Source organism: Apiospora hydei (assembly GCF_038363865.1).
Source record: "Apiospora hydei strain CBS 114990 chromosome Unknown utg000009l_segment0_segment0, whole genome shotgun sequence".
NCBI classification, from domain to species: Eukaryota; Fungi; Ascomycota; class Sordariomycetes; order Amphisphaeriales; family Apiosporaceae; genus Apiospora; species Apiospora hydei.
Window position 1 is genome coordinate 6,552,546 of NW_027117368.1, and position 24,678 is coordinate 6,577,223.

Consider the following 24,678-nt stretch of genomic DNA (forward strand, 5'->3'; position numbering starts at 1 on the left):
CAGTCACATTTTTTCGCGCAAAGACGACGACTATCAATTGTCACCAAGTAAGCTCTGCGATGACCGAGCCTCTTGTCCAGAGTAGGTATGAACACTGCGCCGATCGTGGCCCATGTCGTGGCCGCCAAGATCCCGATACACTGCAGTCAGGCACGGAAGCTCCGTCATGCGCGCGTACGTACGTACATACGCAAAAATAGGCCTGGCCAGTTTTCCTTTGTTCTTTTTTTTCTTCATAGGCTTTCGCATAGCATAATCTGCCCGTCTCCCTTTCATGCGATTGTTTCAACCAATGCGTACCCAGCCAAGGGTTTGCTGAGTTGTTTCATGAGCCGCACATCATCTGTTTCAAGACTTTTTAATTCCCGTCGTCGTATTCTTGTTCTCCCGGGCCCAGGGGGCGCATCTTTAATTATTTATCGTATGGTTGGGGGCTATGCTACGACGAAGCAACTACGGAGATATAAGCCGACGGTAGGCCGTTTTATACCGAACCTCACACTCGCAACTGTTGGTCATGATGGGAAATGTCAGCGTCGCAATCTCTGCTGCTCGAATTTCCTTTTGGCATTCCGATCCAGGAACTTGGAATCCATTTGCCATGTGTAGACGTACCGGTACCTGTTTGACTCACTGAGCCAACCCCCACATTCTACCTACCTACCTAGCCAAGCAGCTCCTATCAACATTGAATCAATAGACAAGCTATCACGTATCATGGCGCATCAATAATGAATACGTCCACCCCAAGTCATCTCCCGTGAAAACAAATAAATTCCCCACCACTACCACCACGACAACTGAACCCTTAGCAGCTTCGTCAGCCATCATCATGGTCTGTAACCCCTTCGCTCCTATATCGGCGACCACAGCCCGCAAACGCTGACTCCCTAACCAAACATACAGAACAAAGACGGCCACTACACCCAAGTCCACATGACCCGCGCCCGGGACGCCGACCTGTTCGACGACTTCACGCACGACCAGCTGCCGGCCGACGACATCTACGTGCCCCCGCAGCACCAGCCCATCAACCCGGAGGACGAGGACGACGTCGTGCCCGACCAGCACGCCGCCTTCGGCATCGCCAAGGCCACCCAGAAGCAGCGCGAGCCCGCCTGGCGCGACCTCGGCCTGCACGAGCTCATGAAGAAGGGGCCCAGCGCCGCGCGCGTCGGCCGCGGCGGCGCCGTCACCGGGTCCGGGGGTTCGGTTCGGGAGCAGCTAGCGCGGGCGGCGGTGGTGGCGGCCGGGGCCTGCCTCGATGAATACATAGGTAGTGGAATGATGCATCGACATTGCTGTGTAGGGCATGGTTGGTGAGAGAAGGCGGCCTGTGGGCGTACTTTGCATGGTGACTTTACTGGGACCAACAGACCGACACAGGCGTTCACTTGATTATGGGCTTAAAGTGAGGCACGATATGATACCCAAAGGCTCTGTACGACAAAATGACATTCATACACGGCGTCCCAGGTGTGGTAGTAGAACACCACTAGACAAAAGATAGGCTGCGCTTTATAGCAGCGATATAACCTCGATGAACGTGGGTGTATAGCCTCGTGACGACGTAACATACATACGGGCCTCGCCTTTCCGTTTCTTCTAAATCGGATGTTCCACGCCAAAACTCCATACCATTTATTTGCCAATCCGTAACTCCGAGCAATGAACCGCATCATCTTGAAGACCACTCACACTATATCTATATTCTGTCCCCAACAGTGAACGCCCGTATCTAGCCCTTGCCCAAGAAGCTCTCCCGCTCGAGCACCTCCGGCGCGAACTTGACCAGGAAGACCGTCCGACCAGGCCACATCTCCTTCCCCTCCCCGGTGTCCTCGCCCCCATCCGCCGCGGGGGCGGCCTGCTGCTTCCCAACGCTGTGAGCCGTAACGCGGGCAGGGAATGCAGACCCGTCGCAGACGCCCTCGATGATGCCGGCTACGAATGCGGCGCAGTTGAGCTGCGACATGTCCCGCGGCACGCTTATATACCGGTTCACCAGCGGCTCGTTGTCGATGATCATGTACTCGTCGGGCCGCGCCGGATCGCTGCTCTTCTCGAGCCCGTCCGCCGCCCGCCCGAACAGGTGCGTCCAGAGCTGCTGCTTGATGAGGTGGAGGAGCGTGATGATGGTCAGGGGCCGCGTCTGCGTCCGGGCCGGCTCGCGGTGCAGGAGGAGGTCGAGGAGCTTGAGGCCGATGGGGTGGCCTTGCGTGTTGAGCCTGGGGTTTTGTAGAAAAGGCAGTTTGTCAGTTTCAATGATCGAAACAACGAAGAGGGGGGCTCGGTCTTTTGTCCGTCGCGAGGCTGGATTGGTTTTGTCGGTATCTCACAAACTCACCTCTTTTCAAGATCTTGTATACTCTCTATGCGCTTCGAGGCGTATTGCACCATCTCAGAGAAGAGGTAGGCGAAGCTGGCCTGACTCAGCTCCGAGGTTTTGGATCGGTTCAGTGGCCGATGGTAGATGGTCTTGCCGTTGGACGGGTAGCGCAGACCGGGCTGCTCTTTGCCCTTGGTGGGCGTCATGCTGGACATGGCTGCGGATTGATACTGGACGATGCGCGACAATCGGGGAACGTCCAGTCGGAGGTTGGCCGTACAGGAGCTGGGCGTGTTCGGTGCGGGAGGCTTTCAAGTTGTCATCTGGAGCCGTCAATGTTGGACGAGGTCGCAGGTGTGCAATTGAGGGTGGGTCTCACCCTTGGGCGGCACACGCAGAAGCTGAGCTGCAAAGAAGTACCTGTACCTGGGGATTGATCTTCGCATGGGGGATCGTCAATGTCACACTCATTCCATATCAGTCTCTCGACACAACCTCAGTCTATACCGAACCATTCTGGTGCTATGGAGCGGGTTTGACAAGCAAACCTATAAATACCGGGTGTACACCTCAGTCTCGTGTCCTCAAATACGGCGTTGTAACACTGTTGCAATCTATCCATCTATTCAATGATTTGTCTCATCTGTCTAACGTCTAGATTGGTTTAATATGAGACGAATGCCCTTTTATTGTTTGGCATTTTCTTTGGCATTTTCAACAACAACAGTCGGGGGCTCGTCAACCTTCAACTCCTTCAGCTTCTCCGCGACCGCGACCGCATCGACGCCATCCTGCGCCGACTCATCCACAGGCGGCGCAGGGCAACCAACACCTTGAGGGATACCCCCGGCAAGGTAGTCCTCAAACTCGCCGATTTGCTTGCCACCGAGTTCCCACTTCTCCTTCCGCTCTGCACGCCTCTCGTCGCACAACTTGTTCAGCGCCGGCCAGTAGGTAGCGTGGTCATACTCGAAATCAGCCTCGCCGCCGAACTCCTTCCACAGCTGATCCTTCGGGACATATTGCGACATGTCCTCGTTGTACTTGATCTTCTCCCGGGTGATGGGGTCAATGAAGGGTGTGATGAGTTTGAAAAAACCCCAAACCATGAACGGAACTGTCATGGGCATTAGTCAAGACTTCACGTGAGTTGCATTTGGGCATCGATGGGATGCTTGCTTACCGTTGATGATCAAAGCCCGGCCGAGCCTCTCGGGGTAGTGAGTCTGAAGGATACTCAGAACTTCACGCCCTTGGCTGATACCCGGCGCCGTGTTGGAACGGTTCTTGCTCGCCTTCATGTTGATCAGAAGGGCGACCTTCTCTTGGCCTGGGGGCATCAGCTCGAGTGAGCGCTCCAGCATGTAGACCAGGTGCTGGGTCTGGCGCGGCGACACATCCGTGTTCTGGCGGCCAGGGCTCAGGTACTGGCAGGTACGGCCATTCTTATCCCAGCCCAGGATGAGCTGCTTGCCGGTCTCATTTTCCGGCGAGATGTGATCGGCGGTGAGCTCTTCGACGCCGAATTCTCTTCGCCAGGTCAAGGTCTCCATCAGACGCTTCTCGGCGTCTTTCTCGTTCCATTTTACGGCACGTAGGTAGCGTAGTAGACACTCTCGTGTCAGCCAGTACTTCTCATCATCGGTGAGAGGACCGCCCTTGTCTTCCGTGCCCTCCTTGCCCTTGGAGGAAGGCACCTCGGTCCAGGTCTTGACTTGTTCCAAAAGAGCTTCATACTTCTTTTGCTGTTCCTCGTTGAGTATTACTTTATCCACAGGCTGGTTCTGCGCTGTAGCGTTTTGAAAGGGAACCTTCATAGGTCCTACAGAAGCCTTCTCCGCCATCGCCTATGGGGTTGCTTATGGAGCTCTGGGTACCGGTGGTTTGGTAATGATTGGGACGGTCGTTGCAAGGAACGATGACGTGAATCTGAAGCACTGCTGAGAAAGGACAAAAAAACAGATGCAAGGACTGACCGCTAGCTAGCTGGACGGGATTGAGGACGAAGGGAGCTGTTTTGGGTGGAAAGGGAAGGGATGGGCAAAACGGCTTTTGGAAACAAACAATCTAGTCTACAGTTGGGCCGAGAACAATTCAACGAGATGGACCCTTGTACGACAAGTGACACCGGCGTAATACCAGTGCTAGATTTGCGTATTATGTCACACGAGAGCTAGGCCATAAAATAACCAAGATAGGGGCCCTAAGTTAGCTGCCTAGGGGTCCTAGGGCCCAGCAGAAGGCCCAGCAGAAGGTCCAGAGATTCGGGCTTGGCGGGTGCAGCATGTACTGTACGGAGTCGTCGGCACTGGGTACCCAGGATAATGGGCTGACTGGACTGAGGAGCTGCCCACGCCCACGCCCACGCCCCATGCCCACGCCCATGTGGCTCGTGGCTGGCTGCGGGCGGTAAAAGGCTAGACGATTCATTCATTCATCCAGAACCCCACCACTTAACGCGGGCGGCCGAGGGGCCTGGAGCAGAAACGCGTCTTAGGCGCGTCTTCCCAAAGTGCCATCCGTTCCATGCTATGCTCAATTGCCATGCAACCCCAATATCGGTCTTTGAAGACAGACACAAACTAAAAACGACACAACCACAAGACAATTTTGGTATAATCATTGAACATCCGGAGAACTGAAGCATATTGAAGGACAAACCAGGCCATCCACAAGCAATATGGCCGACGCAGACGTTCAGGAGCTGAACGAGCGCTTCGCCGTCGGCGACCAGCAGCTGGAGCCAGACATGCTCGCCGAGCTGCAGTCCATCATGCGCATGCACTCCCTGTCCGTCCAAGACCTGTTCTTCAAATGGGAGTCTTACTGCATCAAGATGGACATGGACGAGATGAGGCTATCGGTGGAGAACCTGCGGTCCCTGAAGCGCGAAATTCAGGACGCACTGGAGAGGGAGAACCGCGACCGCCAAGCCCATGTGGTCAAAACCGAGAGGAAAACCGGCGCCACGCCGCGGACGACGATCAAGAACAATGCAGGAGACTATCTCGGTGGCATGTAAGCGGAACCTCGAATCTTTGCAGGACGGATCAATGGTGCTGACTGTACCACTAGGCTGGATGGGCTTGCTACCCCTTCTGCGACCAAACTCAACAGGAGTTCTGGCCCAAAGAGGAAAGTCGAGCTACCATCAGTTACCAAGGTGAAAAGCGAGTTCCCAAACAGTTCGCCGAATGTCAAAACGCCGGCAGGTGTTGACAGGCACCTGGACGCCATGAACTCTATCACGTAAGTACTTTTGCCAACTATCATCCTTCAGGGGGGAGAACCCCTTGTTAATGGCATACAGAGCGGTATCTTTCAACGACCGCCAGAATGCTGGAGAGGTCATCGAAATTCTCAACAACAATCTGCCGGCCCCTGAGGCTCCAATTGCGCCCTATCCTGAGTCTCGCATCAAGCTCACGGCTGCATCGGACCAGAAGAAGTTAGCTTACAAGCCCCTGGCTATGAAACTGTCAGAGGCCTCAGAGATTCTGGATGACCGGATAGACGAGTTCATCGGCCTAGTTAAGGACTACCACAAGCTCGAGGATACGGCTTTCGGAAGCGCGGCGACTCAAAGCACATCAGAAATCTACGCTGTCGGCAGGATAGCGTCAGACTCGGCCGAAGGAAAACTCAATGCGGCCTCCCTCGTTCTAGAGACCTCTCGTAAAATCGGAGGCGGACGCCGGATACCCCTGAATCTGAAGAAACTGCCCTCCTACCAGTTCTTCCCCGGACAAATTGTCGCCCTGAAGGGTATCAACACATCTGGTTCCGAGTTCACTGTCAACGAGATTATCGACATCCCCCTCCTCCCCAACGCCGCATCGATACCCACCGCCATCGAAGGGCACCGTGAGCGCCTCCGCGGCGGGCCGGACGTCATGGAATCGGACGACGAGCCCGCGCCCCTGAGCATCGTCATGGCCTCCGGCCCTTACACGGCCGAGGACAACCTCGACTTCGAGCCTCTGCACGCGCTCTGCTCGCAGGCGGCCGACACATACGCCGACGCTCTGATCCTCTGCGGTCCTTTCATCGACGTCGATCACCCGCTCATCGCAACGGGCGACTTTGACCTGCCCGAGGACGCGCCCGTCGACCCGGACCAAGCCACCATGGTCACGGTGTTCAAGTACCTCATCGCGCCCGCCCTGAACCGATTGGCCGCCGCCAACCCCTCCGTCACCATCCTCCTCGTTCCCTCTGTCCGCGACGTCATTGACAAGCACGTCTCCTGGCCCCAGGACCCCTTCCCCCGCAAGGAGCTCGGCCTGCCCAAGACGTGCCGCATTATCGGCAACCCCATGACCCTGTCCCTGAACGAGGTCGTCCTCGGCGTCTCCTCCCAGGATGCCCTCTTCGAGCTCCGCCACGAGGAGCTCTACAGCGGCGCCGGCCGCGTTGGCGGTGCAGACCTGCTGAGCCGCCTGCCTCGTCACCTCATCGAGCAGCGCCACTACTGCCCCGTCTTCCCGCCCGTCGACCGCAGCAAGCTACCCAAGGTCGGCACCGAGGATGGCCGTCCCGTCGGCGCGGCGCTCGATACGAGTTATCTGCGTTTGGGCGATATGGTCAACGTGAGGCCTGACATGATCATGGTTCCCAGCTCTCTGCCGCCTTTTGCCAGGGTAAGTTTCTCCTGTTCCATCTCTTCCTTTTTCTTCTGCCCATTCTGCTTCTATATGGATAGATCTGTGTCAGCTAATGCGTCTCCATAGGTCGTCGAAAGTGTCCTCGTCGTCAACCCGGGTTACCTGTCGAAACGCAGGGGCGCCGGTACCTACGCGAGGGTGAGTCTGTACCCGCCCAAGGCGGACGAGGAGGAAGTCGGCACGACCGGTATGGTCAGTCACAAGGTTTTCAGTCGGGCGAGGGTAGAGATTACGAGGATATAATGTATATGCATATGAATGAATGCGGGGGCAAAAAAAGCCTGCCTACACAGGGTAAATGTCACAATAAAACGATATCTTATGAGTTTACTACCCGTATCTGGGTAAGCATAGACCAATGAAATGGTTGTAGTATTTGAAATGTTACAACAGCCTCAAATCTCAAGTCTGATGAGGATGATTGAAGTTCTCACTTTCAGCTAATGCTATGGCCATATGGTTTTGACAGAACTATCGTGAGTCCACACGTCGTCTCTTGTCACTCTCATAGCGATCGTCTTCCGGCGGTGAGCCCCTCTTTCTCCGACTGCTACCGCCACCGTAGTCATCTCTATCTCTATCCCTTCCGCTGTCCCTGTCCCTCCGCGGCGACCTAGACCGAGATCTCCGACGATCGCGCCGCCGATCATCATCACGGTCACGATCATCGCCCCTAGGTCGGTAACTGTCTCGATCTTTGTCTCTGTGATTATCTCCCCGCGGCCCTGACGGTGCACCAGCGGGAGGAGCAGCACTCTTACGGTCGCCCAGGGGTATGGCATTAGCACCACCAGGCCCGTTATCATCACGGCCGCCACCGCCCATCCGGTCCCGATCCCGGTCGGATTTGAACCGGTCGTCCGTAATGCCAAAGTCGCGGTTCTCCCTGCCCGGCCGGTGGTCGCGGAACTCGCCCCATCGGCCCGTGTCCTCGGAGCGCAGGTCGCGGTACTTGGAGGCGCCCTTCTTGCCGATCTTGGTCATGTCGCGGATCTGCAGGCTCTTGGGCAGCAGGCTGCGGTCCGTGTCATCCTGGAAGCGCGCGCCCATGACGTCGCGGCCCGCGAGCTCGGCGGCGTCGGCGTCGTCCTGGAAGAAGGCGCCGCGGTGGAAGTACTTGCCCATGAAGCCCATCTTGCCCTTGGCGTCCTTCTCGGCCTGCTGCTTGGCCATGTGCGCGTCGTCCTCGGCGCGGCGCTCCTCGTCCGTCAGGTTGCGCCGCCGCTCGATCTCGGCGAGCTCCTTCTCGCGCTCCTCGACGGCCTCGCGCTCGCGCTTGATGCGCTTCAGCTCCCGCACCTTCCACGCCGCGTACTCGGCCTCCGGGTCCACTTCGTCGTCCGTGTCGACGTCGTCCTCCTCGTCCATGCTGTCGTCCCACGCGTTCTTGCCCGCCGCCTTGGCCGCGAGGTCCTTGCGGATCTGCTCCTCGATCATGGCGTCCGCCTCGGCCTTCTTGCGCTTCTGCTCCTCCTCGTACTGCTTCTGCTCGTCGTTCTCCTCTTTGCTCTTGGCGGTGGCCTCGGGGCCGTTGCGCTGCGACCGCGGCACGTATTTGGGTCGCATTAGGAGGGCGCGGCGGGGCACCTCATCCTCGCTGCTTTCCTCTTCTTCGGACGATTCTTCTTCCTCATCGTCATCGTCCTCTTCTTCCTCGCTCTCTTCTTCTGTCACGAATCCCTCCTCGGCGGCGGCGCGCTGCCTTCTCGGCCGCTTTGCGCTGTTCTTCGGCGGCTTGTGCCTGTTTTCTCCGGGCCTCGAGGTCGACTTTGCTTAGAGAGCCGCTGCTAATGACTTTGCCGGCGGTTTGTGGTTTGGGCGGTGGCGGGGGTGCTGCTGCTGCGGTGGCAGCAGCGGCCTCTTCGTTGTCTGAGCCGTCGCTTTCGGATGACGAAGAGTTTCCCGTGGCTTTTCCGGCGCGATGGCGCACGATGGCCGGGCGCTTGATGAGTTTTGTCGGTGGCATTTCGAGAGAACGTGAAGATGGAATAGCGCCCTCTGCGCGTGTAGAAATGAGAGGTTTTGTTATTCAGAGAGTTGATGGTCGAGAGCAGAGACGGTACATAATAATAATGCCTTATCGATTTACAGGGATGAATCGATTAGAGGCGCCTGCAGCTCAATGTGGGGAAGCTGGCAGCTACTGCACTAGAAGCAGGTACTTGCCGAAGAGAAGGCCAATTCAAATTCAAGGTCTGCCATTGAGGAGAGCCATCGCTGATTTTCACATCAGGACATGTACCTAAAACTAGAACAATTGGGGTCACAATTGAAGCGAAAGCTCCGATACTACCTAATATGTACGGTTGTTATGCTAACACCCATAACACCCATAGAATGCACACCAAAGCGAGCTACCCCTATCTTGGTCTACTACCCCGAGAGAGAAGGGTAGGCAAGGACAACAAAGGCATAGTATAAGTATACACGAGTCATCAGGCAGTTTCCATCGTAAATCCAGCCTTAAAAAGGGTATAAGAGTATAAAATATGTATATACGTTTCTAAGCTTGTCTCCAAAGTCTCAAAACAAAGTCGCAAATATGGACCATACCGCTACCTGACAGCCTGTCTCCTGAACGCCGCTGCTATGCCCTTTCTGAAATCAAATGGCCGCTGCCGCCCAAGGATGCTATGCATTAGGTCGCTGAAGCAACGACATTACGAATGTATCTCCTGTCGTCGACTGAGCAGCCTCTTCTTTCTGGTATGGCTCAGCCTTGTCCGACAAATCATGATACACCTCCTCGGCAACCTCGGCAACGTCATATCCTTCCTCATCATACGAGGCCTGGCTGGCGAGAGTCATACTCGTATCCACGCACTCGTAGAACAGCATGAATACGCCCCTTTGTTCCAGGACATCCTCTTCCGTGACCTCATAAACATTATCGTCGCTGAGACGCCACCACTTGTCTCCACTGCCATCAGTCTCTTCGCCAACCATCGTTTTTTCGTCGTCTGACGTTTCCGATCCCGGGCTTGGCTGGCGCCAGTGTTTTCGGTAGCAAACGTAGTGGCCGTTATCATGGCGACCTTGGTGCGTGATGACAGCCCTCAGCTCATATATAGGTCCGGTTATCTTAGATGGTTGTAATTCGCCTGCTACCATCGACTTCTTTGGATCCAAGATCCACTGCTCCTCCTCAGATAGAGCCTTAGCAGACATCTCCTGACTATCCGGGATTATGATATTTGCAGACTCGTCCTCGCTGCCAGCACTCCCTAGACACCACGGGCCCAGGTCAAGCGTCTCTGGAAACTTAACCGTGGCAAAGTTCTTGGACATGGCGCCAGTGCGCTCGTCGAACACAGACCGGTTGATATGGATGGCCAGGCTTCGGGGCGCTCGTGCAATGGCCGCTTGCTTCGTCTTCGTCGAACTGACTCGATGTTGGTCTTTGATTTTACACTTGTTTCTCAGGGTTTCCTCGTCAAAGATTTCATCTTCGAGGGCCAAGTTCGCAGCCTCAAGTCGTGACCTCGGTTCCGCCAGCACCTCATCGGACATGCCATCTGCTTGACCTCGTGCTACTAGTACTTCCAATAACCGTTTGAATTTGAGGAGACTACATTTCGCACATTGAACGCCATCGATGGATTCGAGATGCGTATACGCATCTAGTCTCTCATATATGTCGTGTTGGCTGCTGTCCACTCCAAGGTTGAGGGTGAGGCAGTTGAAGGGGATGAGTGATAGACCTTCGGCATAACCGCACTGGGTGCAAGCGACCCGTTGAGCGGTCAAGCCTTCCAATGGATTTGACACGTTGCTCTCTGATCCTAGCTTGGCAATGGTCGAAGAAGTCTGGTAACCGCTGTCATCGCTGTGTTGACTCGATTCTCCGTCGTCCCTCAATCCCGTCGACTCCAGTCCCGCCGACTTACAAGAAGCCTTGGTCGTTTTGGAGACTTCCTTGTCGACTTCGTCGAGCAGTTTTGAAAAATACTCTTGCGCATCCTGTTGTTGCCACGTGTCGAGTGACTTCAACTTCTTAGGTGTCCAGAGTGTATTGCCATTGTTCTCGGGATCCCGTAACTGGGCGAGCAGGCTCAGCAATGTGCTAGCTGACCCTTCGACCGTATCCCCTTTCTCGTTTTGTGGGAGAGCCGCTTCCAAATATTTCGGCAAGGATTCCAAGGACGTAAGGCCCTGTAAAATGCTATTTTGAAAGCATGAGTTGTCGAGGTTTCCCAAGCCCGCTGGCGGATATGTATGGCGTTTCTTGACAGTGCTACTGGACAGAGTCGAGAGGCCCTTCCTGCCCGCATTCGCCACCGAGTGCATAATTCCTCCCGCCGGGTTCATTCCCAAAAGCTTCTGGAGAGCTTCGCTCTTGGCCGCATGGGTTGTGGGCCGGGAAGTTCGCGCGACTTGGGCGTAGGACAGCATGGGTGGATCTAGCCAGTCGTCGACAGCGTATAGAAGTGAAGCAGGAGTGATGGTGACAATGATGTCCCAGAGTACCATGCCAGGGTGACGTCTCGTGGAGAAGGGCGAAGAATGAAGCGATTGGTAGAACAGAGCGAAGGCGATGATGGCAACTGTAATGATTACAGTGGGCTGTTGTAGACGCTCTTGGATGACGTCTGGTATGGATATTCGGGTTCGGAAGTCGTCAGGGCGAGTTGCGGACTTGGACTGATGCAAGGAGCTCATCTTGAAGTTCGTGGGTGGAAATCGACCCCCAAATATAGTGTGTCCTGGGTCTGGTTTCGGAGATGCGTGTCATACGGTCGACGGATCCATCAAGAGACTATTAGCCATAGCTTTCGCAGCAGCCCGGGAATATCCCAAGTTGGCTCTGGATTACCTGGTAATCGGCAAACATAAAGTCTGAAGAAAGCACGGGAAGAACAACATCAAAAAAAGAATAAAAATTCGCGCCAGGTCAGAGATGGGGGGAGAGGGCTAGTTGGAGTGGAGAGCTTTTGTTTGTTATTTCTTGTAGTGAGTAATAAATCCAAATGCAGGCAGTTCCGGCCTGCGTATCATCAGCACTGCTGCGCGCGCATTGTCTCTAATTTTCAAGGGCACAATCCTTGTCCAGCCTGTCATTGGGCCAGTCGGCCAGTCTGAGCACGAGAGCACCATGGAGTGAAGACGATCCACGATTACCAAGATTCCGAGGCCCAGAATGATGACGCTTCTATTTAACCACCAAAGATCTGATCTCTAGATACCTCTTTATTCAAGCTACATGATTCAAACAATGCATTGGGTCACAGAACAGGCGAATGATATGAACCTCGGCGCCCTGGTTTTACAGATGAAGCTAAATTGATGGTCAATGGTGAATGGTTGACAGGCACCCCCACAGCTGCATTGTGCGTATTTTAGGTGCCAATTACACCAGCCTAGCAGGGATGCTTATCGCTATTGTTATCAGTGAACGAGGGGCCAAAAAGTTCCAAACTTTTGTTTAGGCGGGCAATTCCCCAAAGGCGGTGCAGGGCCGAAATCACCTGCAGAATTCCTCTCAGACAACAACAGTACCAAGTGATACCACTAAATTGAGGAAAATGGCCAAACCTGGAGTTTCAAAGAAGGCTAAGGGTTTGTCAATTCCCTCCCTTTGCGATCAAAGGCCTACAAACTGACCAACTGTTCCAGCGCCGTCGAAGCGTTCGCGCGAGGCGAGGAGAGCCACCTCCCCTGGTATCGACACCGACAAATCGCTGAAAAACGTCAAGGCACCCGCCAGCTCGGTTGACCACCGCCCCTCGGTGCTCGCGATACACCATGGCGCAGGTGTAAGCAAGAAAGCTCAGAAGGCCAGGCCGCTGAGCTCCAAGGCCGCAAAGCGACGGGAGGAGGCCCAGGACCGGGCCATGGCCATTATGGAGCGCACACAGAAGAAGGTCGCCACAAGCAAAGGGCGCGCCCGCACGATTCAGACTCGGCGCAAGACCTGGGATGAGATCAACAAGGAGGTCCCCAAGGACAACCCTTTCGCCGGCCTTGAAGACGAGGCTGAGGACGATGACGACGAAGCAGATGCGAAAGTGCCGGAATTGGACGACGAGATGGGCGACGTCGCAGCGGCTGATGCCAAGACTGTCGCTCCTCCTGCCGAGGAGACGGATGACATGGTTGACGATGACGGAATTTTATAAATTTGCATGGCTCGTACTTTTCAGTGGCATGTATGGCGTTTCGGAGAACGGTCAGGTTGCTTGAAAAAAGCAAAGGTTGTGCATTTCGCAATACAGTAAAATTTTCGTGTTGCTCACGATTTCCGCTTACAAGAACTGAGTGGTGGACTACGGCGTAGCCTCGCACCATATAAAGGAGCCCAGAAACTGGTATCACAGTCGATCTGAGGCCATTATACCCATTTATCATTGAAATATTGACCCCTTACAAAGGAGTATTCGACATATGTCCGAGCTGTGTAGACTGTATGCGGATTGACAGTGAGCATGCAGATGGATCATGGAAAAGCCGTGGTCCACTTTAATTGGGCTCAACGTGCAGGGATCCACAGGTTCTGGCTTACCGTCGGACTGGATCGACTGTTTTTATCTGCATACCTTCGCTGGAATAGCCACGCGCCGAAGGATTGAGTGTTAATTTGGTTTGGATAAAGGGGACGATTTGGTGACTCAACCATGGATAGATATTGCGAAAAGCCGTTTCTACCATTTTAACTTTTGCATTGAATTTTCCCCAGAGGTAAAAGCCCCGAGAGTTATGGAGATAGCCGTTCGACTGTCGCCTAAGAATTATCTGGTCTAGCCTGCAACGGTAGCACCCCCAGCGTTATTCTGCCGGTCCATTTGACGCCACCGTCATCCAGCACGGGCTTGCAGCTTCGTTGGCTTCGCGAAACCTTTCCCCCACAAACATTCGAGACCAACTATCGCCGCCTGCATTCCATCCAAGAGACGCCCAAAATACCCAGAGCCCCCCCGAATCACCAGATTAAACACACATCCGCCAAAATGGGCAAAGCAGAGGTCGGCTCGGCCAAGCACCTGAGCAATCAGATGCGGCGCAAGGGCCTGCAGCGCCTGCGGTGGTACTGCCAGGTCTGCGAGAAGCAGTGCTTCGACGACAACGGCTTCAAGATGCACACGCAGAGCGAGTCGCACGTGCGCCAGATGCTGGTGGTGGGCGAGGACTCGAAGAAGTTCATCAACGACTACAGCCGGCAGTTCCAGCGCGACTTCCTGCAGCTCCTCCGGACGAGCCACGGCGAGAAGGCCGTCCAGATCAACCAGTTCTACCAGTCCTACATCGCCAACAAGGAGCACGTCCACATGAACGCCACGAAATGGCCCTCCCTGACCGAGTTCGCCAAGCACCTCGGCCGCGAGGGCATTTGTCGCGTCGAGGAGAAGGAGGATGGCAAGGGCATTTTTGTGGCTTGGATCGACGACTCGCCCGAGGCCATGCGCCGCCGCGAGGCTATCAAGAAGAAGGAGATGCAGGACAAGGGTGACGAGGAGCGAGAACAGCGTATGATCAAGGAACAAATTAAGCGCGCGAACAAGGAGGCGGCGGCAAGAGGCGGCGTCGATCCCGAGGCTGCTGCTGCCGATGAGCCCGCCGAGGGTCGGGTTCTGAAACGGGACGAGGGCGAAAAGATCAAGCTGTCGTTCGGCGCCAAACCCGCGGCACCTGCAGAGCCCGCAAAGGAGCCCAGTCCGGAAAAGGGGTTGTCAGGCTCCCCAGACGAGGTTTCTAAACCCACAGACGCAGGCCCGGCGGAGCCAAATGCCGAGAAGAAATCTACGCCAGAAGCTCCTGCACCGGCCACGGCAGCAGCCGCCCCTGTTTCGTTGAAGATGGCTGCGAAACCCCAACCAAAGAACGTGTTTGCGGCTGCCAAGAAGAACGCTCTCTCTGGGGGTTCGAAGAAGCCTTCGCCGTTTCAACAGCCCAAAAAGATGAGTGAAGCTGAACGCATCATGAAAGAGGAAATGGAGAAAAACAACAAGAAGCGCCCGGGCTCGGGCTTTGGCGGGTTTGCCTTCAACAAAAAGCAGAGAACCGACTAGATTTCGGGGCGTGTGCTTGTCTAGGTTCACAAAGTATTCATGTTTGGGCGTTTTTCACTGCATTGCGAGGCGTTATTGGGAGCAAGATCACTTGATGATACCAGGAGAAATATAGATGTTTAAAAGATCAATTTGATGCGGTTTTTTCATGTACTCCGACATGTGTCTACTCTATGCGTCGTTCCCTGGGTATCCTCTATGCTCCTACACTCCGTCTAATTCCATTTAGATCTAGGCTCTAGGTTCTAAGCTCTTGAACAACCTTCTTCACTGTCAACTCTCCCTTTACGCCGTCTGCGAGTTGTAAGAAATCGCCAGTTTCAAGCTTCTTCTTCCACATGTTGCTTTGGTATCTCGCCAAAATCAGGGTCATCCGTAGTGTAGTATCGTCGCTGGAGGCGTGTTCCTGGACCTCGGCCGGGATTGGCGTAAACGTCCAGCGTCCAAAAGCCCAGTTCAGGATGTAGCGGGCGGACGGGTGCGGCGGCGTGGGAGCCGAGTCGTCATCTTGTGAACCCCGTACCGTGGAGGATGCGGTCAGGACCGACTTGATCCGGTACACCTCTTCTTTGGGCGCCGCCTTGAGCAACGCCATGAGCTTGGCCGAGTCCACGGCCGCGTCCTTGTTGGGCCCCTTGAGCGTCACGGACAGGACCTCGACCTCGGTCTGGTGGTCGTGGGTGTGGTCGGCGTGGCTCTCGCCGTCGCCGTGGGAGTGCGGCTTGACGTTGGTGAAGTTCTCGTCGTCGAGCGTCTGCGCGAGGGCGCGGTCGACGCCGAAGATGATGTCGGTGGGCACGCGGCCCTTGTCGCTCTTGACCCAGGCAATATCGACCTCCATGCCGCCGTGGACGGCGCCGCCGATCTCGTCGGCCAGGTCGCGCACCTGGTCGAAGCGGCGCTCGTCGCAGAGCTCCCACTTGTTGTAGACCATAAGGTCCGTGTAGCGGGCCTGCACCTTGGCCGTGTAGCTCGTGTCCTCGTAGCCCTGCCAGTTCTCGACATCGATCACATGGATGACGCCGTCGAGGGCGTAGGCGCCGCCCGTCACGCGCGCGAGGCGGTTCACCTCCATGGCCAGGGTCGCGGGGAAGGCGGATCCGGAGGTCTCGATGATGACGCGGTCGGGCGGCGAGTCGCCGCCGCACAGCTCTTCAAGGGCTTTCGACAGGTCGCCCACCAGGTTGCAGCAGATGCAGCCGTTGAGCATCTCCTGCACGCCCGAGATGGCCGACGACGAGGCCAGCTGGCTGTCGATGGCGACGTCGCCGAACTCGTTCTTCAGCAGAGCCAGGCGGTACGACGGGTTCGCGGCGCGCAGCTGCGGCACCAGGTTCAGGATCAGCGTGGTCTTGCCCGAGCCCAGGAAGCCGGTCACAATGGTGATGGGGATGGGCGCCATGGTTGCGATGCGGGTGGGTGGATCAGTATGTACAGTTCGGATCGCGAGGAACGAGGTGAAGAAACGACAAGAGAGTGTGAGGGGGGAAGATCTGTCAGTCAGATGTGGTCTATCGCAGATGAGCAGTTAAAAGTTTTATCAAAAAAGGCCTCTATTTCGGATTCGTGTCAGAAAAGATGTCGCATGTTGGATCGAAATCATGCCACTCCGGTCCCGCTGCCCGCCTTGCGCTGGCAACTGAACATTTGATGGAGGGGCAACTGGACGGCGCTGTTTGAAAATAGTTTATCTTATCGTCTTACATGCACGCATTACTGTCCCAATTTCCCTAGCAGTCGGGCGTGTGGGACTGGCCAGTCTGGCCTAGACGATACAAGTAGATAGAACACTCGAGGCCGCGAGTCAACCAGCAATTCCAGAGGTTCCACCGCCAAGTCTTTTTATTCCGCAGGCCAGCGGCATCCGCAGATCTCGAGCAACTCGGCATTACGGCAAGAGGTATGACGTAAACCCCTCTATATCCAGACGCCTGCTGCCAGCCTTGTGGCTTTTTAGGTTCTCGTTGCATCTGCCTTGCCTTGGATTCTCAGCTGCGAGTTCCAGTTATATGCCAATCAAACGGGCAACACCCTCCACGCCAGGTGCCAGGGGTCGACGTTGCCCCGGCTCGGCCTGCCTTGAATTGACCTCATATGCTGGGCAGGCATACGTATCGTGGTCCAGTGAGCTGAAAACAAGCAAACATAAGCGAAGGGCTAGATTGGCTTACAATAGATATATGCTGAACTGTTTCTCGACTGTTTCCCCCTTCCCTCGTGAGTCTTACAACGTGTTTTATGGTCATCAACAGGCATATTCCCGTGTGTTACATCGAGCGGTTCGTTCAGCTTCATTGCCATACCATTCTCATACCCACCTACCAAAACACCACATCTAGTCGAATAACCACCCCATCTCGATTACTTACAATGTCCTCTCGAACGGCCGACGGCCAAGTCAAAAGCTCCTCAGAAGACTACAAAGAAATCCTTGACAAGAAGGCATTCGAGGCTCGGCATCCAGATGCAGGGAAGGAAGAGCCCACGCTTCTTGAGAAAGGTAAGACGACAGCCACATCTCATCAACGGTGACCTTCACTGGGAGGCAATTGCTGAACTGAACGGCAGTGACCGAATACATCCCAGCTGTGGCTAAGGTCCTGGGGACAGAGAAAAAGGAGGCTGAAGAAAAGAGCCCGGAGCCGGAACACACCCCGGGTCCTCCCGAACGCCCACACCACGATGTAAACATTGAAGAGTTCGTGCGGGAGCAGCATAGGAGCAAGAAGGGCCCGGATGGGCAGATCATCGACTCATGAAAAGGGGCCGAGTTGGTGCAATCGAGCCCAGAAGTGTTTAGTTGTGGTAGACGATGGGAGAGGACGGTAGTTTGACAGTAGACGTGTCAAAGGGATTCTTGCACTGGCGTAAGGGCGTTTCATGAATGGCAAAGGGATACCACAACTTATTGTATACGTCTGAGTCGATACACGAGTGAGTGTCACGGTGATCGCTCGGGCTTGGGTTGGGCATGATTGGGTGGCATACGATTAGCATGCCAAGTTTTGCCCAATAGTCCGGGCTAGGATTTAAGTCGTGAATTAATACATACCAATACGAATCATACCACAACGCCAGAAGAACAATCATATACTATAGAGTATGGTGAAATGTACCACTCATAAATTCAGATGCTGATCCATACGTTCGATCTCAAAAGCGTCTACGTTTGCCGTCTGCCTTCACGTTGGTGTAAAATGCGTCTCTGTACCAAGCCGTGGTGTTCGTCTGAATTGAGATCATAGCAATGACGTAAGGCAAACCTCTCGAACTCTATCATACGGTCCCCCAGTCGCAAATTGTTGCTTTGAACGTAACACCAGTCCTCCTCATGATGATGTAATTCAGAAGTTTGGGGACTACCATGGATATCAGACATCACAACAAATGTTTTCACATTTGCTAACAAACAATCGTCTTAAAGTGGCCCACAATGCCTGAGGACCAAAACGGGCACCTGGGTTATTTTGGGTGGGATGTAGCTTCCCCCTTCGTTCTTGCTTGAACGTGCCTGCCATCATCTGCAACATGTATGCTCGAAACTGAAGATCCAAATCTGTAAGGCCCTGGGTCTTTCTCTGGCCTCCATACTTCTGAGGCTTACTCTCCTCATATTTGCTTTACAGGGATCTATGACTGACCGCCCAGCAAGCAAACGCATTGCTACCGATATACCGGTTGCACATGGCTAGGTCACTAAAGCCAAGACGACGGGGGATTACCTCTTCTACCTCATGTCTCATCTTCACTCTCTGAATGCTGCCTCCGGATAGGCTTACGTTAAATTTGGAAAGGTATCTATCATTCATCATCTCGACCGTTATAATTACAGGTAAAGTCGACAAACTCCCGTCTTCCATGGGTATAGTTCATAAAGCAAGAAAAGAAATTCACATGACTGGTAATGGTCTTGCTCATCGCCGAAGAAGCCGCATCTGGGCTTGGGATGAGGAGAGTATTGCAACCTGTTACATTCTCCACTCATGGCACAGTATCTCAGATGACACCATGCGAAAAACCCAGGTCGTTTTCATTTTCCGGGACGTCTTCTTGCATTGCTTGAAAAGCCCCGTACGAGAAATCGGCATCCGTCAGATATTCACCACCGGGGTCGTTCGAGAGAGTGCCTTGGAGGCTTGGAGAGCCTTGGTTGAGTGCAATCTGTGGAAGAGGTACACTTGTTTGTCGTGTTATATGAACGGCAAAGTCATCATTGGGGTTCGTCTGGAATTCAGAACCCGATGACACATTGTTCTGAAAGAATACTGGCGAGCTAGGCATCGTTGTACTCTGTGGCTGCGATAGGCTCGTTTGGTATGTGGAAGGGTCGAAATGGCTGCTGCTGCCAGTTGCTTCATACGCTGGGATGGACACACTACCCTGTGCCGGGTCCAAGTCCGAAGAAGATGGCCCCGGAGCAGCACCTAACATGGCGTTGTACCTTTCGCCAGCACCAAGCACAAAACGCTTGGCTTCGTTTTCGAACCACTTGTCGATGTTTGCATCATGACAATCCGCGTGGGTCATGAGTTGAGCCCTGATTTCGCTAACCTCTTTCACCAGTGTTGAGTATTCCATGTACAGGTGAGCGTTCTGGCTTTCTAATCCAATCTTTGTTTCTTCCAAATCCTTCGTCCAATCCTTCTTCTTTTCTCGACACTTGCTTGCGGCGACGCGGTTTCTTTCCAGCGTCTTGTTCTTCTTCGCCTCTTCCTCCTCCACGGTGAGCTGTGGTCTTGGCTTAGGTTTCCGCGGCCGCCTTTTCCTGGGTGGTAGGATTGGGCCTGGCGGTAGAGGCGGCGGAAACACCGAATCTATCTTCGGTTGTATCGTCACATTCCTGGACCCTGGTCGGTTATCTGGTGTGATGGCTTGAGAGTGCCTGGTGTCTGGAGTGGTCGATGAACCACTGGACAGCCCCGGGGATTCGAGTGTGGTCCCATATGTTGATGGTACTTGGAGTTGCCTGCCTTGGCCCTGGTTTGTGGAAGTCCAGGTATGCATATTTACCCCTGACTGCGGGTGCGCATGGGTTGACCCGGATGACGAGGAACCAACCGATGGCTGGATGGGACTGGCATGAGGGCGTATTGGGACCTTGAAATCCTCCAATGGCGGGAACGTCGTTGACGGAAAGTACTGGTTGTAATCATGGGCACCAGCTCCTGAGTCATCGGGCACATGGTACTCTCCGTCGCTGTCATTGTCGATGCTGTAGCTGAAAAGTTGCGAAGATTCCTCCATCTCTGGGACGGTGTGATGTCCAAATGTCGGTGGACACAGCCAGTAATTTGTGGTTGTGACCTCAACTGCCTTCACAGTTGTTGACGAAGACTATGCCACCCAGAGTTTGGTTGACAGCCTCGTTACTTGGGTGACAAGTATTGACGAACCGCTTGACTCGAGAACTATAGCAAGTGTTGAGGAATGCAACAGAACACTTTCTTTGATGCCTCACTTCAGACTTTTCTTACACCCATGAAAGAGACGGCGCATTAGCATCTAGGCGGGGGAAGGGTGGGTAAGACGGTATCGAGGAACGCACCCCTTAGCGGCCTAACCCTGTCCTGCCGATTTAGCAGGTATGCATCGGGCAGGGAGGGAGGTACGGCGTAAACTTGCAGCAACGGCTCGGTCCCTGACGGCGCAGCTTCGGCAAATATTTGGATTCCCGCGACTACCCAGCTCTTTCGCCCTCCAGTTCTTGTTTAGGTTTCGAAGATATCCTTTGAGTTTGGTCGTCGTTCGCTGTGAGTTGAAAGTGGTTACATTGGGGGCGACCACGATTCGAGCTTCTGTCGGGAGGGCTTAAGTATATTGCAGTACCAGGCGGTTACACGCTCTTGTCGACTAATCGGTACTGCTTTCAAGCTGGACTCAACACCTTTGGCGTATTCCTCGAGACAAATGCGTCAGAACGAATGATGGAGAGGTGAAATTGAGAGTAACCTGGCACGGGAAAACGATTAGAAGCAGGTTCAAGATGCAGAGTGATGCGAGAAGCTGTAGACCAAAAGTGTGAGTGTGTGTAGGAAGCGAGCTGGCACGTTTACCTTCACAGCCAACTAGTGTGTAGGCAAGAGACAGTTACCGGGGCTGAACGATACAACGCCTACACATTGGAAATCACAGGGCATTGGCCACGCCAGGGAGACGGAAGATATGCGCATGATATAATGGGAAATACAGACCTTACATGTCTAGAGAAAATCAGCCTCACGTATAGCCAAGAGCACGACTGGGAGGTTCAACCGTCAGGAAGATGCAACGTTCATTGGCCCCGGACCGGCCTTATGGATCTTGTCGAACTCCAGCCACTTCCCTGTTATGGGGTCTTGCACAGCAAGTCCCGGGATATTCATTGGGAGTGCTTCTACCTGGAGGCCCCAGCAACCTATTCCAGACAAGATTGCGGTCCGCCTGCATTAGCTTCAAGGTACGCCGAAACCGAAATCCACAACGGAGGCGCAGACAACTGTCAGCGAAGCAACAAGCTGGGAGCTCCCGGACATGCAGGGTGCTGATGGTGTGTGTATGCATGGGTTTGACTTTGGGAATGCCCATTCAGTAGCTTAATTGGACCTTTACCATGAAAGTAACGGGCCTTGACGAAGGAATGGCCGACAAGGATTCACCAAGACATGAAATCAGCCTTCCACAGGAACTATCAGACCGGGTTGTTGTTGTCTTCCTCCTCACTGGCCCAGGAACGACCGGAGTCGGGTCCGAGAGGATCTCGGTCTGCCGACTACTGCAGCAAGGTAAAGTGTGTTATGTGTGCCAGTCCTCAGCCATGTTGAGAATTTGCCATCGCAGGTAACATGAAGCAACCTGCGTCTTGGAGAGCTAACTAAACAGAAACATGATATCGTTGTGTGAGAACCGCCATGGCTCAGCCAGTCGTCTGACAGGCTTGGGGGGTGTTTGCTTTCTGTTTTGGGAATTGCCCCGGCATACTGATTGGCTGCCCTATAAGGGGTCCCTACTTTTCCTCTGGGTTCGGGTGGAAGCACCGCCCTCAGGCCCTTTCGTTCTAGCCGTTCTGGCTGTTTTCTAGCGTTCAATCGGTCTTGTGCGAGATCGACAGTCACGGCGTGCCTGATCGGCCGTCAAAACTTCTCGATATGTCGGCCGTCTCATTGGGTTTTTCGCCTCCCGTTCGTTCCTCCAGCAAATGAGGAACAGAGTTGCCCTTCTCCTCATGCACCAACTGTGGCTTCAAAGTCATGGCTGTGCAGTGACAAGCCACACGCCATCAAACCCCAGGGGTCTCATTTTGCCATGTACGGGGAGATGGGTATCTGGTACAGTATGTACCTAGATCAGCTGACAGACACAGACAAACACACACACACACACACACAACGTAGAACAGCATGTTATTCGATCCCGATACCTTCGCAGCCGGATTGCGAGATTCGCATTCGACAATTCCATGTTCGGACTCCCCATATGCATAGTGCTAACACTCTGCCTTGCAAAGCCTCAATGAGGTGCTCACTAAGTCCAAAGCAGAGCATCTGGTGGCGAAAGTGGTACGGAGAAGCCGCCGTGCCGCTTTCCAACAACCCTCCTCTCCCTGTATGCAAATCATTGGCGTGAGCTCCGGGGTGCTTCTCGGCAGCTGTCGCGATAGGGGCCCCCATTTCTTCTGAGCCTACGGCCAGGCCTTGGCCTCCAGACACGGCAGATGACCCAGCAGTGGTTTAATGATGTCCCTCGCTACCTGGGTCAGCTTTGCGCCCAAGAGCGGCGATAGCTTGTAGGTATGTAGCATGCAATGGGACTGATTGGTCTTGGTTAATATCGGGGGCTTCGGTATTCTACAGTCTCCTTTAACACACAAAATCATTCTTGCTGTCGCTATCTGTTATCTTCTTATCGAGATCGACGCGGACGTCATAGGTAGCATATCTAGGCTATGATTGGACAATGCCCGCGAACAGGATAATTTCAAATGGATGATTGCGTATTTACCATGGAAGCCGATCAGATGCCGAGAATCGTCGGGATGGCAAAATCAAAAGCAACATGCCAATTTCGATAAAGCTCAAGCGTTGCATTCAGCGCTACGAAGCTACTAGTTGCTCTCATTCGTGGGCACAGTCTACCTGCTTTCAATGTTGTAACTGAAAGGTTACACCTCCAGTGTCTTCTCTGTATGTGAGGTCGTATCTCAAACATCCATTGATTGCAAAGCAACGGAAATGAAAAGTACCATCTTGCATATCAAGAACTTTCAAGAACATATTCGCAAGAGACGAGATAGGGGCGACTGAGGAATATCTTGGGATGCTAGTCGCTGTTCTTTTCAGTGGTAAACATCTGTCAGGTGACCCCGCGGGCGCGTTTTACGCGCTAAACCCTCTGATTTCAACGGGATTCAGGGCGGGTGCCTGAAGACGCGCCTCTCTTCATTGTCAAATCTAACCCCACGATCCGCCAACGAAACGTCCAACACTCAATAACCGAAACTGGCTCAGACGGCCGAAGTCATATAGAACATTCGTCAAGTTTCACTTCTTTGATTGATACTCCAAAATCCGCATCATCTTCAAGATGGAGTCTATCTCAACCCCCCGCATCTCCAGCCAGCTCATCGACTCGTACGTCGGCCAGAACGTCATGGTCGTCGGCAAGGTGCAGCAGCTGCGAGGCGACACGGCTGTCATTGATGCCGATGGCCAAATCACAGCCAACCTGAACCGAGTGAGTTTATTAAAGTCGGATGTTGAAGAATCTGCCTTTCTACATGTACTACCCGCTCAACTTGACGGGGGCGCATCCTGTTTGCTTGGGCAACGTGCTCGTTGGTGCACGAGAGGAATCATGCCATTTTACATTGGGACTCTACCAAGGATAGGAACAGACGGCTAATTGTGTCTTTTTCTCCAGGATGCCCATCTGGTGAACGGCAACGCTGCGCAGATCATCGGAAAGGTGCTCCCCGACCTCTCCATCAAGGTCATGAGCTCCGTTGACCTGGGCAACAATGTTGGTGAGTAGTGCTTCTCATATATATCTGTCCTGCGATATACATAGGTTCTAATACGTGTGCTCCCTTTCTTCAGACTTCAAAGTGGCCCAGGCTGTAGTGGATGCCACACACCAATGCAGAGACCTCTTCGTCTTCGACGCTGACAAGGGGGGCATGATGATGGGTTGACGAGATACGGCGCGTCCTGTATCTCCGCGTCCTGTCCCTCCCGAGGGCATGGCCATGCGCTCTCCCATCAGGTCCGGACCACCAGCCGCGGGCAGTCAACGACGCGCAGTGTCTCCATCATCATTGACAACCACCCCGTCTTCACCACACCACTACACACCAGCAACTATCTCGACACCCAGACCACCCAATCCGGGAGGTCGGGTATATCATACCACTGGCAGCAATGCATCTAGAGTAGAATCGACATCATCAGCTCGGAGGGGAGGAAGCAACGTGGCCAATAGAGGCACGCAGGGTCGGCAGGCTTTGTGCGGGGACGAGTCGTTGAATGCCGTGATAGATGGCATGGGCATGCTGTCCGTCACTATGCAGATGGACCACGCCGGGCGCTGGAGGACCTCGAGGAAGAGCCGTGGCTTTCATGCTAGGTAGACGAGACAGGCAGTAATGATGTAACATGAACAAACTGATTTGATATACCTTACTTCTTTGCCATGTTTGCGAGATGTTAGT

At 54.1% G+C, this 24,678-nt stretch overlaps 12 protein-coding genes across 12 annotated transcripts; 6 read left to right on the forward strand and 6 right to left on the reverse strand.

Annotated features, from left to right (window-relative positions):
* Positions 1-832: 832 nt before the first annotated feature.
* On the forward strand, positions 833-1,499 carry PG997_013864 (uncharacterized protein; the record flags this gene model as incomplete). The annotated part of the gene is made up of 3 exons (XM_066818178.1): positions 833-835; positions 907-1,276; positions 1,477-1,499. 3 exons carry the CDS (start codon positions 833-835, stop codon positions 1,497-1,499), a joined length of 396 nt encoding a protein of 131 aa, XP_066663870.1.
* A 239-nt stretch (positions 1,500-1,738) lies between these two features.
* Positions 1,739-2,544, reverse strand: PG997_013865 (trafficking protein particle complex subunit 5 protein; the record flags this gene model as incomplete). Its single annotated transcript, XM_066818179.1, has 2 exons — positions 1,739-2,228; positions 2,348-2,544. 2 exons carry the CDS (start codon positions 2,542-2,544, stop codon positions 1,739-1,741), a joined length of 687 nt encoding a protein of 228 aa, XP_066663871.1.
* Positions 2,545-3,015: 471 nt separating this feature from the next.
* On the reverse strand, positions 3,016-4,173 carry PG997_013866 (CRAL/TRIO domain-containing protein; the record flags this gene model as incomplete). The annotated part of the gene is made up of 2 exons (XM_066818180.1): positions 3,016-3,446; positions 3,513-4,173. 2 exons carry the CDS (start codon positions 4,171-4,173, stop codon positions 3,016-3,018), a joined length of 1,092 nt encoding a protein of 363 aa, XP_066663872.1.
* Positions 4,174-5,009: 836 nt separating this feature from the next.
* On the forward strand, positions 5,010-7,236 carry PG997_013867 (DNA-directed DNA polymerase alpha subunit POL12; the record flags this gene model as incomplete). Its single annotated transcript, XM_066818181.1, has 4 exons — positions 5,010-5,347; positions 5,405-5,578; positions 5,640-6,969; positions 7,060-7,236. 4 exons carry the CDS (start codon positions 5,010-5,012, stop codon positions 7,234-7,236), a joined length of 2,019 nt encoding a protein of 672 aa, XP_066663873.1.
* Positions 7,237-7,464: 228 nt separating this feature from the next.
* Positions 7,465-8,959, reverse strand: PG997_013868 (uncharacterized protein; the record flags this gene model as incomplete). Its single annotated transcript, XM_066818182.1, has 2 exons — positions 7,465-8,727; positions 8,762-8,959. 2 exons carry the CDS (start codon positions 8,957-8,959, stop codon positions 7,465-7,467), a joined length of 1,461 nt encoding a protein of 486 aa, XP_066663874.1.
* A 665-nt stretch (positions 8,960-9,624) lies between these two features.
* PG997_013869 (ubiquitin carboxyl-terminal hydrolase) lies at positions 9,625-11,652 on the reverse strand (the record flags this gene model as incomplete). The annotated part of the gene is made up of 1 exon (XM_066818183.1): positions 9,625-11,652. One exon carries the CDS (start codon positions 11,650-11,652, stop codon positions 9,625-9,627), a length of 2,028 nt encoding a protein of 675 aa, XP_066663875.1.
* Positions 11,653-12,515: 863 nt separating this feature from the next.
* PG997_013870 (uncharacterized protein) lies at positions 12,516-13,109 on the forward strand (the record flags this gene model as incomplete). Its single annotated transcript, XM_066818184.1, has 2 exons — positions 12,516-12,549; positions 12,607-13,109. The coding sequence occupies 2 exons, from the start codon at positions 12,516-12,518 to the stop codon at positions 13,107-13,109; spliced, it is 537 nt and encodes a 178-aa protein (XP_066663876.1).
* Positions 13,110-13,937: 828 nt separating this feature from the next.
* PG997_013871 (uncharacterized protein) lies at positions 13,938-14,996 on the forward strand (the record flags this gene model as incomplete). Its single annotated transcript, XM_066818185.1, has 1 exon — positions 13,938-14,996. One exon carries the CDS (start codon positions 13,938-13,940, stop codon positions 14,994-14,996), a length of 1,059 nt encoding a protein of 352 aa, XP_066663877.1.
* Positions 14,997-15,234: 238 nt separating this feature from the next.
* On the reverse strand, positions 15,235-16,398 carry PG997_013872 (CobW/HypB/UreG; the record flags this gene model as incomplete). Its single annotated transcript, XM_066818186.1, has 1 exon — positions 15,235-16,398. One exon carries the CDS (start codon positions 16,396-16,398, stop codon positions 15,235-15,237), a length of 1,164 nt encoding a protein of 387 aa, XP_066663878.1.
* Positions 16,399-17,366: 968 nt separating this feature from the next.
* On the forward strand, positions 17,367-17,755 carry PG997_013873 (uncharacterized protein; the record flags this gene model as incomplete). The annotated part of the gene is made up of 2 exons (XM_066818187.1): positions 17,367-17,496; positions 17,565-17,755. 2 exons carry the CDS (start codon positions 17,367-17,369, stop codon positions 17,753-17,755), a joined length of 321 nt encoding a protein of 106 aa, XP_066663879.1.
* A 1,237-nt stretch (positions 17,756-18,992) lies between these two features.
* PG997_013874 (uncharacterized protein) lies at positions 18,993-20,240 on the reverse strand (the record flags this gene model as incomplete). Its single annotated transcript, XM_066818188.1, has 1 exon — positions 18,993-20,240. The coding sequence occupies one exon, from the start codon at positions 20,238-20,240 to the stop codon at positions 18,993-18,995; it is 1,248 nt and encodes a 415-aa protein (XP_066663880.1).
* Positions 20,241-23,555: 3,315 nt separating this feature from the next.
* Positions 23,556-24,162, forward strand: PG997_013875 (replication factor A protein 3; the record flags this gene model as incomplete). The annotated part of the gene is made up of 3 exons (XM_066818189.1): positions 23,556-23,705; positions 23,892-23,994; positions 24,068-24,162. 3 exons carry the CDS (start codon positions 23,556-23,558, stop codon positions 24,160-24,162), a joined length of 348 nt encoding a protein of 115 aa, XP_066663881.1.
* Between the last annotated feature and the right edge of the window lie 516 nt (positions 24,163-24,678).